We start from the raw sequence: 13,070 nt of genomic DNA, 5'->3' as shown, positions 1-13,070 counted from the left end.
CGTATTCAATTCATCCACCTTATTTCGAAAGCTCCTCGCATTAACGCACAAAGCTTTCAGGTTAGTTTTTCTTATCTCCCTTCTACCTTTTGCTTCTGTCTTCCTTGCATTGGGTCCCATCCCCTGCCCTGTTAGTTTAAACATGACCTTTCCTACACTCTCTTTCCCGTTAGCTGCATGGATACGCTTCCACGTTGTTGACTCCCCCCCCCCCCCCCCCCTCGCCCTCACTGTTTAGTTTAGGGTCGACAGGAAGAAGCAGTAGCTGGTGAGAGGGGAGGGAGCCCCAGGGTGGCCAATCACTCCTGTTGGTGGCCTGAAGAAAATGCTGCCAGCAAGGGGCCACAACATGAGCCACACATCAATGGGACCGTGCGGCAGCTGGTGCAAATGCACACCAGCAGCAAAGGTGCCCAGTTTTAATGCAAAATGATACAAAATGCTTGAGTAATTCAGCAGACTAAATCAGGCTGAAGAAGACTCCTGGCCAAAACCATGGTGCCTGACCCGCTGAGTTACTCCAGCACTTTGTGTCCTTTTGTGCATTAACCAGCATCTGCAGTTCTTTGTTTTTGCTACAAATAATGATAACCCATTACTCGGTTATAGTGGACAATCGGCAATAACAGACACCACCTCCCCCCCCACCCCTTCCTCCCTTCCCCCCCCCCCCCCCGATGGTCCATTATAACGAGGGTTTACTGTAATTGATTTTACTTAGGAATGAAGGAAAGAGCCCAAGAATTGTTGGAGCATCATTTTAGAATCTGATTTCATACTTTGAGAACTGTGAAAATGTAAGAAAAGCACAAACTGAAAAGATATCTGATTACTCACCATCCCCATCTATCTAATTCGTAGAGTTCTTGGAGCATGGTGTTCAAACACATGGCTAAATAAACTCCCCCTCTGTCCCCCCCCCCCTTCCACTGCCAACCCACAGGCATGGAATCTCAAGGAAGAGGCAAACAACAGAAATGTATGTGCTCATTTACAAAAGCAGAACATTCTGGATGTTGGAAATCTAAAGTAACACCCCGAAAATTATGAAAATAATCAGTGTTCATGCAGCAACTGTGGAGAAAGAAACACATGACATTTCAGACTGAAGATTTGAGCAAAGAACAAGTGCAGAGGCAGAAACGGAGGGAGGTGCAGAATGAAAAGGAAAGGCAAAAGGGACAGCAAAGGAGGATAGAATGTAAGATCAGAAAGTGGCAATTAAACAAGTGAAGACAATAAATATGGATCAGTCGGAAATGCAAGTGTCATTCACTGAATCTAAGTTCCTTCCTTCTGTTCATCCTTCTCCTTCCCATTTTCTTTGCCCCTGCATTTTGATTAGATGTGTAATGTGGTCATTTTGCTGATACAGAAACTCTCTTTTCACAGGGGCTGCTGAACAAGCTAATTATTTCCAACATTTTCTATTTCTGATATTTCAGCATCTGCATAATAGTGCTCTTGTTACTGCATACCCTGTTGATTTAATATGTCCTTCACCTGTAGTATTACTTGTTACCTCTAGAGTGCACTGGTCAACCGGCCTCATGGGGAAAATGCTAGAGTCAGTTATTAAAGATGTGATAGCATCACATTTGGAAAGTGGTGAAATCATCGGACAAAGTCAGCATGGATTTACCAAAGGCAAATCATGTCTGACGAATCTTATAGAATTTTTCGAGGATGTAACTAGTAGAGTGGATAAGGGAGAACCAGTCGATGTGTTATATCTGGACTTTCAGAAGGCCTTCGACAAGGTCCCACATAGGAGATTGGTGTACAAACTTAAAGCACACGGTATTGAGGGTTCAGTGTTGAGGTGGATAGAAAATTGGTTGGCGGACAGGAAGCAAAGAGTAGGAATAAACAGGTCCTTTTCGGAATGGCAGGCAGTGACTAGTGGGGTACCGCAAGGCTCAGTGTTGGGACCCCAGTTATTTACAGTGTATATTAATGATTTGGACGAGGGAATTGAATGCAACATCTCTAAGTTTGCGGATGACACGAAGCTGGGTGGCAGTGTTAGCTGCGAGGGGGATGCTAGGAGGCTGCAGAGTGACTTGGATAGATTAGGCGAGTGGGCAAATGCATGGCAGATGCAATATAATGTGGATAAATGTGAGGTTATCCACTTTGGCGGCAAGAACAGGAAAGCAGAGTATTACCTGAATGGTGACCGATTGGGAGAAGGGGAGATGCAACGTGACCTGGGTGTCATGGTGCACCAGTCATTGAAAGCAAGCATGCAGGTGCAGCAGGCAGTGAAGAAAGCCAATGGTATGTTGGCATTCATAGCAAGAGGATTTGAGTTTAGGAGCAGGGAGGTTCTGCTGCAGTTGTACAGGGCCTTGGTGAGACCGCACCTGGAGTATTGTGTGCAATTTTGGTCTCCTAACCTGAGGAAAGACGTTCTTGCCTTAGAGGGAGTACAGAGAAGGTTCACCAGATTGATCCCTGGGATGGCGGGACTTTCATATGAGAAAAGACTGGATAGACTGGGCTTGTACTCGCTGGAATTTAGAAGACTGAGGGGGGATCTTATAGAAACATATAAAATTCTTAAGGGGTTGGAGAGGCTAGATGCGGGAAGATTGTTCCCGATGTTGGGGGTCCAGAACCAGGGGTCACAGCTTAAGGATAAGGGGGAAGTCTTTTAGGACCGAGATGAGAAAACATTTCTTCACACAGAGAGTGGTGAGTCTGTGGAATTCTCTGCCACAGAAGGTAGTTGAGGCCAGTTCATTGGCTATATTTAAGAGGGAGTTAGATGTGGCCCTTTTTGCTAAAGGGATCAGGGGGTATGGAGAGAAGGCAGGTACAGGCGACTGAGCTGGATGATCAGCCATGATCATATTGAATGGCGGTGCAGGCTCGAAGGGCCGAATGGCCTACTCCTGCACCTATTTTCTATGTTTCTATTCTACTCTGTGAATATGAGTAATGTTCAAATTGTACCAATTCCCATTCACTTATTACCCAAAGAGTCTGCTGAGGTATAACAACTCCTCGTTAAGAAGCAGCTTTCATTTAAAATCCTCACCATTGTCTTTAAAATACTCCATGATCTGAACATTCCCTGTTTCCAGCCGTACAATCCCCTGACATACTTGTGCTCATCTGATTCTGTTCTGATGATTAGTTCTATGTTCAATTGCTCCACTTTTGGCTGTTGTGCCATTAGCTGTTGAAGCTCTAAACTTTGGAATTTTACATCTCATTACCTCTTCCTGTCCTCTCTTTCCATTTTGAATATGCTCCTTAAAGCCCATTTCTGTTCAAGCTTTTGGTCATGTGTCCTAATATCCCTGTATTAGTTTCTAATATTTCTTTGAAGCAGCTTGGCATACTTTGTTAAAGGAATGACATAAATCAGTTATTATTGTTCCGCTATTGGGCCACAGATCCCAAATCATCAACTTTGTTTCTGTCTGCAAAGGTGATGTTTGACCTGCTGAGCATTTTAAGAACTTTCTATTTTTGTAAAATATAGCACAGCTAAGATTCGGGAATTCAGGATTTGGTCAGAGCTTTCACTTTTGTTTTTGTGTCCCCAGGGATCTGACTACTTGGGAGTTATTTATCACTTCTATGAGAGTGAGGATGAGAATGAAGAGGAAAGAAGAGAACTTGTTGCTCAAGAATTCAAACTGAAACAGTAAACTTAAATAGAATTTAAAAAAAAAAATTATAGTTCAAATTATATTTTGTTTTTCCAATCAATAAAGATCCAATCTGATCATTTATTTTCCGTGACTAGGAAAGAAGAAGAGGAACGTGCAGAAATTCGCTCTATAAAAGAAGAATTTGTCATTGGTTCTTGGAATATCAATACTATAATGCTTGGAGGCTTAGGAAAGGAACCTCTTACAGAAGGTGATATTGCTATCTATACAAAACATTTTATTTACTAAATTATTATTTTTTTTAAATTAGCTAACACACCCTGAAAGTTATCTTCCTAGAATAACCTGAATAATTGAATACATGGGAATTGGAGTGTCCTGTGTGCACATTTCTCACAGACCTCATTAATATCATTCATGGACCTCATGAAGATCACATTATTTCCCTGGTGCTGATAAATCTTACATGAAGTCTCGGTTTCCAAAGAAAACTGATTAATATATATTAGAAAGTGATAGATGGAGTGGGCAGTCTGTACCATGCTCAAAGTATAAAGGAATACATTTCCAGCCACTCAGACCTTTGCACGGAGCCTGGAAATCATTCCTCCCAAATAATACTTCTGAGATATTTTGTTACTTTGCATTTGGTGTGAGTGTTCACCTTTGCAGTTTGGGTGTAGCGTATTAATCTGAACAATATGAAGGCAATTAGATTATGTTAGAAGATAACTAGTGCAGAGTTTGAGTATATTGGAAGAGGGAAATAAACTCCGTGGAGCATTCTTCCATGGAGAGATTATCACTCACTAAATCTTTTCCTGCTCATTCTCTCTTTTTATGCTGCTGTCAAGCAGGAGATCCTATCCACTGAGGATCTTCTAGTTACAGCTGTGCTATATGCAACACAGTGACACACAATGTAAAACAACTTTGATTCTCTAAGGATATGCTCACTCAGACACAACACAGACTTGAAGGTGATGCGGGGCAGACATTTCTCTCTCACCTCCGGGATGCTGCTGGGTACTTCATCAACAATATGTTTCAATATGTAGAACACGTGTGTATTAGACAGTGAGTGAACACTCTTCAGAAGACTAGATTCATCACACATGGAAACGAGCACCTGCCAATTGGTCACATGAACGTGAATTATTATAAATCCCAGGAATTTCCAGCAGTGCAGGGACCAATCAATTGTGTGCATTAAACCATATGCAGAAAACAGTGATGGTCAATGCTTGATATCAGCGAAGCAGGTGGGTATCATTCGTTCCATGATGATCCACTGTGCCTCTGAGACACGGGTCCATATTAAGAAAATCTGCGGCCAACCTGAATTAGTATGCTACTGGCGTGACTGACTTCATCAGCAAGTTCATAGAGGACTGTTTGCTGAAGAAGACAATCCGAGTGTTCCCCAAATGGAAACCACGGATGAACTGTGAAGATCCAGGTGAAGGCCAGGACTGTATACAAGTCAAATCATCCCGACTGGTATTAGGAAGCTTGGTACGATCTTTGCAAAGCCATCAGGAATGCCAAGAGACAAGGCTGGGACAAACTTCAGTCCCAGTATAAACATTCGGACACCCGCAGACTGTGGCAAGGACTGAATACAATAACTGGCTGCAAAGCAAAGTCAGGCAGCATCGCTCTCTCGTGAACATAATGCCTTCTATGCTCAAGCATAATGCCTTCTATAGTGCAGCCCTCTCATGAACATAATGCCTTCTATGCTCGTTTTGAGCAGAAGGCCAGCAGAGCGATGCATCCGTCCCGTCAGACTCGGGTGTACCTTTTTTCCAGGGTCACTTGCAGAAGTTAGATCGGCTTTCATGAGAGTGAACCCATGGAATGCAATTGGCCTGGACGGGGTCCCTGGCCACAACTTTAGGAACTGCGTGGACCAACTAGCAGGAGTGTTCACGGACACCTTTAATCTCTCCCTATTCTATTCTGAGGTACCCACCTGCTTCAAAAGACCACTACCATCCCGGTGCCAAAGAAAAGCAAGATCATGCCTTAATGACTACCGTCCAGTGGCCTTGGCATCCACCATCATGAAGTGCTTTGAGGGGCTGGTTATGGAGTACATTAAATCCAGCCTACCAGCACAACAGGTCCATGGCTGATGCCATTTGTGGCCTGGTGAATGGTGAATACAGGCAGGCCACATGGCATTCCAATACTAAATCATTATCCTGACATACAAAGTTGTTGGTAGGTAAATGTTTGAAGTATATTACAGTCTGTAAGTTTGGCAGTGGAGGGCGTGATTGGTTGATGTATTCACTGATCTTGATCAGACGAGAATGAACAATAAACTTTATTGCAACATTGCATCTGTGTTGGAAACGTACTTTCTCTGATTCACTTCAAATGCTCTTTCTTTCATGATCACACTACCACGTGCCTGCTTCAGTAGTTTTCCCACTGTGGGTGGAGGATCTCGTCCAGAGCTGTGCCAAAATATCAGTTTCCTGGCTCCCACCCATGGTCTGCCACACCTACAGTCAATCTGCAAATACCTCTGGTTTGAACCATACCACCAATCCCACCCATTTTGTACTTTCTCTTTAAATTCAGTTGGTAGGACAGGCAGGAGCAGGACAGAGAGTGAGGAAGGTCTGATAGCCTAAACTGCATTCATTTATTGGAAAATGTCTGATGGGTAAGGCAGATGAATTCAGGGCATGGGTAGATACACAGGACTGGGATATTAAAGCTATAACAGAAACATGCTTCGATTTTCTTTCCAGACTTTCCTCTAGTTTGCATTATTGCCTGCTTTTATTAATATGATTTTAATTGCAAATTCAGTCCTTTTTAAAACTTTTAATATGATTAACAGCTTATTTCTGGAGAGTATTTCCAAACTGCAGACAATTTTGGTACACGTTCTGATACATCTGTTTCTTATTGCCTCAATGTAATATTTAATAATGCTGTCATTTTTTCATTGTAATTTCCCTATATTAATAATGGTGTACTTTTGTTTATATTTTGCAGCTGCTCAGGTAAGATGACTGATGAAAAGGTAATGAAGTAATATTTTGGGTTCTGTTATAATATCTGAGCACCTTGAAGTAACATATCTAGAAATGTATGCTATTGATATTGCAACCATCTTTTAGATATTGATGCCTTTATTACAATCAGAACAAACATGAAATATTAATTAGCTGTGGCATTTGAAGAACTGTTTCATATATGTACAGAAATGACATGGGATTGTTGTGATTGTATCGATGATCACAATGTCATGGTTTATATTGATCTGTGTGAAATTGGTTGATCTTGGTTTGGTTTCTCAAAAAACAATTTACCAACAGGTAGTTGTCACTTGGTTGAGATGCATGCCAATTATTGAAAAGCAATCTTTGTAACTAAATAGTTCAAATTGGTCCATCACTGAATCCCCTTGGAGCTTGAAATCTCCTGAGTCTTATGTTACGAGAAAGTCTCCATTGGTGGTGAATCAGACATCCGTGAATTTCTTTGTGCACCTGGACTGTTGACTGGCAGGAGTTTATGGCTGAATGAAACCTCCAGGATGGAATGCGTTCTCTAATTCAGTCTGGCATTTGTGGGGAGGCAGGGTCATTAAAGTTTGTGATCAGTTAATGGAAAATCCAAAAAAAGTTGTAGGTAGACATAAAATGCTGGAGTAACTCAGCGGACCAGCCAGCATCTCTGGAGAGAAGGAATGGGTGACGTTTCGGGTCGAGACCCTTCTTCAGACTGATGTCAGAGGAGTGGGCGGGACAGAGATAAAATGTAGTCGGAGACAGTAAGACTGGTGGGAGAACTGGGGAGGGGATGGAGAGAGAGAAAGCAAGGGCTACTTGAAGTTAGAGAAGTCAATGTTCATACTGCTGGGGTGTAAGCTGCCCAAGTGAAATGTGAGGTGCTGTTCCTCCAATTTGCTCTGGCGACAGAGGAGGCCCAGGACAAAAAGGTCAGATTTGGAATTGGAGTGGGAATTAAAGTGCTGAGCAACCGGAAGATCAGGTAGGTCTAGGCCTCATTACAGTACCTCATCTACTATATCCGCTGTTCCAGGTGTCAACTCCTGTATATCAGCGAGACCAAGCGCAAGCTCGACGATCGTTTCGCTGAACACCTCCGCTCAGTCCGCCTAAACCTATCTGATCTTAGAAACCTTTGAATGGGGTTGAGAGGGAAAGATAGATCAGCCATTATTGAATGGCGGAGTAGACTTGATGGGCCAAATGGCCTAATTCTCCTCCTATATCTTATAAATTTATGAACTTATACTCAGTGATAATTGAAAATGTTATCAGTTAATCTAATTGCTGAATGTATACGCCAGATTCTGTAGGGACTCAGTTTCTGGAACAATTGTTTTAAACAATCAAGAAAGGTTAAAATAATTTTGTTCATGTTTCATACTTGATAAAAGTTTCTCATGACCCTGTAACACCATTATCATCTTTGCAGTGTGTCTATGTGCTTTTTTATTTATATGGAAATTATACCACAGACAACTTGGTTCATATACTTGTTGATGTTTATTATCATTGTGAGGGCTTGTCCAAATAGCAAAGTTTTGTTCTGTTAACATCATTTTACTGCCCTTTCCTTCAATTGCATTTTGTCAGATCATTGCTTCAATCACCAACCCAAAGGCTTTTGTGCTCTCTGTCCTGAAAACTTTACATTTAATCTTGTATTTACATCCCATTATTTTAAACTGCTCAATCATTATAAGTGGCCGGTCTTTATATTCTCCTTCTCATGTCTTTTGTAATTTTAAAGTATCTACAACAAACTCATTAATTTTTATCCTGTTAAAAATGGCATAAATGTTTCAAGCCTGTCTTAGTATTTTTCTTAATACTGAGCAATTATAAATTAAATCAGCACTGTAATCTATTGAATAAATATCATCCCTTTAACAAGAAGCCCATATTCCTTCAACCAAGACATCCAAGGTAATCTACAGATTTGCACCACAACTTTTATCTTTTCAATAGTTTGCAGTAAATCCCAGTAATGTCTTTGTTTTTTTTCTTAAGGGCTTATCCACAAAAAAAAATCTGATTTTAATTGTGAAAACATGAAACACATTATTCTGCTCTTCCACGTTAGTCAGCTATTACTTTTCAATCCAAATTATTCACTTGACTCTGAGTGAAATTACATTGCATCTACAATATTTGAACCAGAACACAAGCATATGAAATTACCTTAGTGTTTCAATTCTTTTCACAAATATTTACAATATCTCGTATGTTTTTATGACTTGCGAATTTGGATGACCTCACCAAATTGTTTCTAATAAAACAGCGATGAGAAGTGGTCTGGAAAATAATCTTTTGGACTACAGTGATCTTGCACATTGAAAAATAGTTTTCTCCATTCCAACCTGCATTTCTTCAATTTGCTAATCCTAAACTGTCAGTGCTTTTCAACAGAGTTCCACATAAACATTGGATTTCTTTCACCCATTGAATTGATTTAAAAAAAAAATCAAATTATGAGTCTTAGAATGATACAGGCCCTTCGGCCCAACTTGCCCAGTCATTTTGATGTTGGTAACTTAGTTTCTGCCGTCACTTGTTCAAATTATGATCAAATTGGTGTGAGTGTTTCCTCGCTGGAAGGAGAGAAACACAAGAGCTTTGAGTCCTTGCCTAAGTGATGTTGGATCTTTCTTAATGAATAGCCAAGATTTATATTGAGATTTTTGAGAAATGGTAAACCATGTCAACTGGCTAAGGGAAAGAGAAAATTAGAACATACATAAGAATGAGGATGTAGGAGCAGTAGTAAGTGATATAACTTCTCGAACCTTCTTTGAGATTTAATAAAATCATGGCTAATCTGATCTTGTTTTCTACTTTATTTTCTTCCCATCTGCCATAACTTTTGATGTGCCCTTCTCAAACAATGGATGTGGGAAATCATGTGAAAATGGTAAAAAATTCACACAGGAGCCTTTTGAAGAAAATCAAGCAGTGTGGAAGTAGAAGAAAACTTGATAGATTGGAAAGGAGGGTTAAATGTAGATCTAGTCTATGCACCTTTTTAGAAAGTAATATATTTTAAATCTGTACAAAGCACATACAATATACATATATTTTTGTTTATTCACTGTCCAACACTGATATTAGGAAAAAATAAAGATTCAGAAACTGCTTGGGAAAAGACTGGACTTGGAAGATATAGAGGAACTACAAGATAGACTTCAACGAATTTGGATTATACTGCATGTCCCTGATAAAGAACGACTTGATATGGCCATTAAGTACAGCTCACAAAAACACTGGCACCAAGTTTACATGGTATGTATATAAAATATGTTGCTGAATTCGACCAGGACTTTAGACATACCTGTGACATAAGAATCACACTGTACCAAATATAACTTTGCTATTGAAGGAACTATCAGTCTATCTAAAACATTCCAACCCATTAATAAATAAATGCATTGGATTTGATTGCAGTTGCTAGCTCTAGCTCCAAACTTTTGAGCAGTTTAAACTTCCATGTTTGCTTTCTGTAAAATAATAGGTTAAACTATTTGTTGAAACAAGGAACTGCAGTTGCTGGTTTGCACAAAGTGCTGGAGTAACTTGGGGAGTCAGACAGCATCACTGGAGAACATGGATATGTGACATTTTGGATCGGGAGCCTTTCTCCGACTGATTGAAAGGGAGTGGGGGGAGAAAAAGCTGGACGAGAAGACAAAGCGTGGCAGTAATAGGTGGGCACAATTGAAAAGGTATTTGATAGGCTGATGGGTGGAACAAAAGCCATAGATTAAAGCAAGATGTGTGTAACAGACTGATTGAAGAGTTGGAAATCGTGAAGCCAGAGGAAAGAATGTAGTGGGAGGGGGAAAGAGAGGAATAGGTGCGAGTCCAGGTGGGGCACAAAGGAGGGAGTGGGGAGAAAGGGACAGTGTGTGGGAGAAAAAGGAGGGAGTGGGGGGTTGTTAGAGCTTACCGAAAATTGGAGAATTCAATGTTCATACCGTTGCGTTGTAAGCTACCCAAGTAGAATTGAGGTACTGTTCCTCTAATTTGCATGTCGCCTCACTCAGGCATTGGAGGCGGCCCAGGTCAATAATGTCAATATGGGAATGGGAAGGGGAGTTAAATATTTGGCCACCGAGAGATCCAGAAGGCCCTGGCAGACTCAGCACAAATGTTCGGTGACCAGGCTTGGTCTTGCCAATGTAGAGGAGATTTTGCTTGGTCTCGCTTCTTGTACATTGGGAAGACTAAACGCGGACTCAGCAACCGTTTTAACCCAACGGTATGAACGTCTGAAGAAGGGTCTTGATCCGAAGCATCACCTATTCCTTTTCTCCAGATGATGTTGTCTGATCCACTGAGTTACTCCAGCTTTTTGTGTATATCTTCGGTATTAACATTGAATTCTCCAATTTTACATAATCTTTAATAATCTTTAATACATCCCCTTTCTCTCCCCCCCCCCCCCCCATTCCCCCTCCTACATTCCTTCCTCTGGCTTCACAATTTTCAATTCTTGAATCAGTCTGTCTCACACCTGCTCTCCTGGCGTTTGTTCCAACCATCTGTCTACCAGCCTCCCCCCCCCCCCCTTTTCTGTCTCTACCTATTACTCACACTCACACACATTATTTTATTGTTTTGCTGCTTTATTTGGTTTCCTGGAGATTCCCTTTCATAAATCAAGCCTTTCTTCAGTCTTGCCCCTTGAGATTACAAGTCAAACCAGGACCCTGATCTGGATGCCTTGTTTGACATCTCTCCCCACACCTGCCTAGCGTGGTCTCATCTCGTCATCCTTTTTGATTCGCAAGTGGGACAGGCCTGCCTCTAGTGGCCCTTTGCTGGTTTATTGAAATCCAAAAGCTTTGACTTGCTTTTCCATAAACGACCTGACTTCTTTTCCATTTCCAATCAGCTGCTGCATTCCACTCAGAAATCAACAACCTGTGGCCTCACTATTTCCTTATCTCATGATACTTCTGACGGTGCTCTCCCATCTAATTATGATTACTAATCCTTCTGTTTCTTCACCCTGTCTCTAATTCTCTTCTTTCTCCCTTTTCCCTTCTCCATCCCAGCCTCTATTTCTATGAAACTCTTCCTCTTCTATCAAACATCATAAATCATTATTACCATGCCAAGACGATGAAGAGTAATCCAGGGACAGACTTGATTGTTATTGAACTTCAGTAGGCCACTTGGAATAAGACCCTTAAAGTCCCTTCACTGACAAGAGTGAATTAAATTAATAGTAGGAAATGGTAGAAGTTATTAGATTACCTTGTGATGAAGATGATCTAATGTTTTTTTCTGCATAGTGACTTTTTGACTACACGCATGCATTTATTGCCCAAACATTTTTTAGATCAAGTTCATCTGGAATGTTATAGTGAGAACAGAAAAATATTTCTTCTGTTCTCCTCAGGCTCTGGATAGTTGGGAAAGTGCTGTTTCGCTGATTCAAGAAAGAGAATGTGTTTTGTTCAAACTTGAAAATTTTGAAAGATTTGCATCCGACCCTAACCGGTTCTTTGAAAAAGGTAAGTGAATGAGGAAGTCACTTGTTGGCAACAAAGGCCTGTTGTGGAATTTTGAAGAAGGGTCTTGTATTATTTCTTGCCTGTATTTACACAGGTATTAAGCAATCAGGACATTATGGAATCCCTTTTTATATCATTATAGAGCCATTTTGACAAAAATGACAGTGTTGCGTGTGCAATAAATGGCACCTTGCACCATGGGGGAACTCCAAGTCCAATTAAATCTATTTACTCTTCCTGGCAAGAGTGAAATGTAGCTGATTTGAGTTTTGATGAGCAAATTGTGAGATTGCAATAATGCAACTTTCACCTGGAAATAGACAAATCTATAAACGATCATTCCTTCAAAGTTGGTATCACAAAAAACTGGAGTAACTCAGCGGGTCAGGCAGCATCTCAGGAGAGAAGGAATGGGTGACATTTCGGGTAGACCCTTCTTCAGACTGATGTCAGGGGAGGGGGCGGGACAAGGAAAGGATGTAGTTGGAGACAGGAAGACAGTGGGAGAACTGGGAAGGAAGGAGGAGGGGAAAGAGAGGGACAGAGGAGCTATCTAAAGTTAGAGAAATCAATGTTCATACTGCTGGGGTATAAGCTGCCCAAGCGAAATATGAGGTGCTGTTCCTCCAATTTGCGGTGGGCCTCAAAATAGATAGCTCCTCCGTCCCTCTCTTTCCCCTCCCCCTTCCTTCCCAGTTCTCCCATTGTCTTCCTGTCTCCAACTACATCCTTTCTTTGTCCTGCCCCCTCCCCTGACATCAGTCTGAAGAAGGGTCTCGACCCGAAACATCACCCATTCCTTCTCTCCTGAGATGCTGCCTGACCCGCTGAGTTACTCCAACTTTTTGTGATACCTTTGATTTGTACCAGCATCTGCAGTTATTTTCCTACTA

The 13,070-nt window shown here is 41.2% G+C and overlaps 1 protein-coding gene across 1 annotated transcript in view; it reads left to right on the top strand.

The window, feature by feature from the left end:
- Nucleotides 1-13,070, top strand: part of ccdc87 (coiled-coil domain containing 87) — a 41,536-nt gene that overhangs the window by 24,982 nt on the left and 3,484 nt on the right. Inside the window, exons 15-19 of the mRNA XM_078419854.1 lie at nucleotides 3,558-3,658; nucleotides 3,761-3,876; nucleotides 6,642-6,649; nucleotides 9,770-9,940; nucleotides 12,063-12,177. Coding sequence (XP_078275980.1) covers nucleotides 3,558-3,658; nucleotides 3,761-3,876; nucleotides 6,642-6,649; nucleotides 9,770-9,940; nucleotides 12,063-12,177 — 511 coding nt within the window. The remainder of the gene's footprint in view (nucleotides 1-3,557; nucleotides 3,659-3,760; nucleotides 3,877-6,641; nucleotides 6,650-9,769; nucleotides 9,941-12,062; nucleotides 12,178-13,070) is intronic.

The sequence above is a fragment of the Rhinoraja longicauda genome, chromosome 23 (genome assembly GCF_053455715.1).
Source record: "Rhinoraja longicauda isolate Sanriku21f chromosome 23, sRhiLon1.1, whole genome shotgun sequence".
Lineage (NCBI taxonomy): Eukaryota > Metazoa > Chordata > Chondrichthyes > Rajiformes > Arhynchobatidae > Rhinoraja > Rhinoraja longicauda.
The sequence above is the reverse complement of the archived record's forward strand: the minus strand, read 5'-3'. Positions and strand labels throughout refer to the sequence as shown.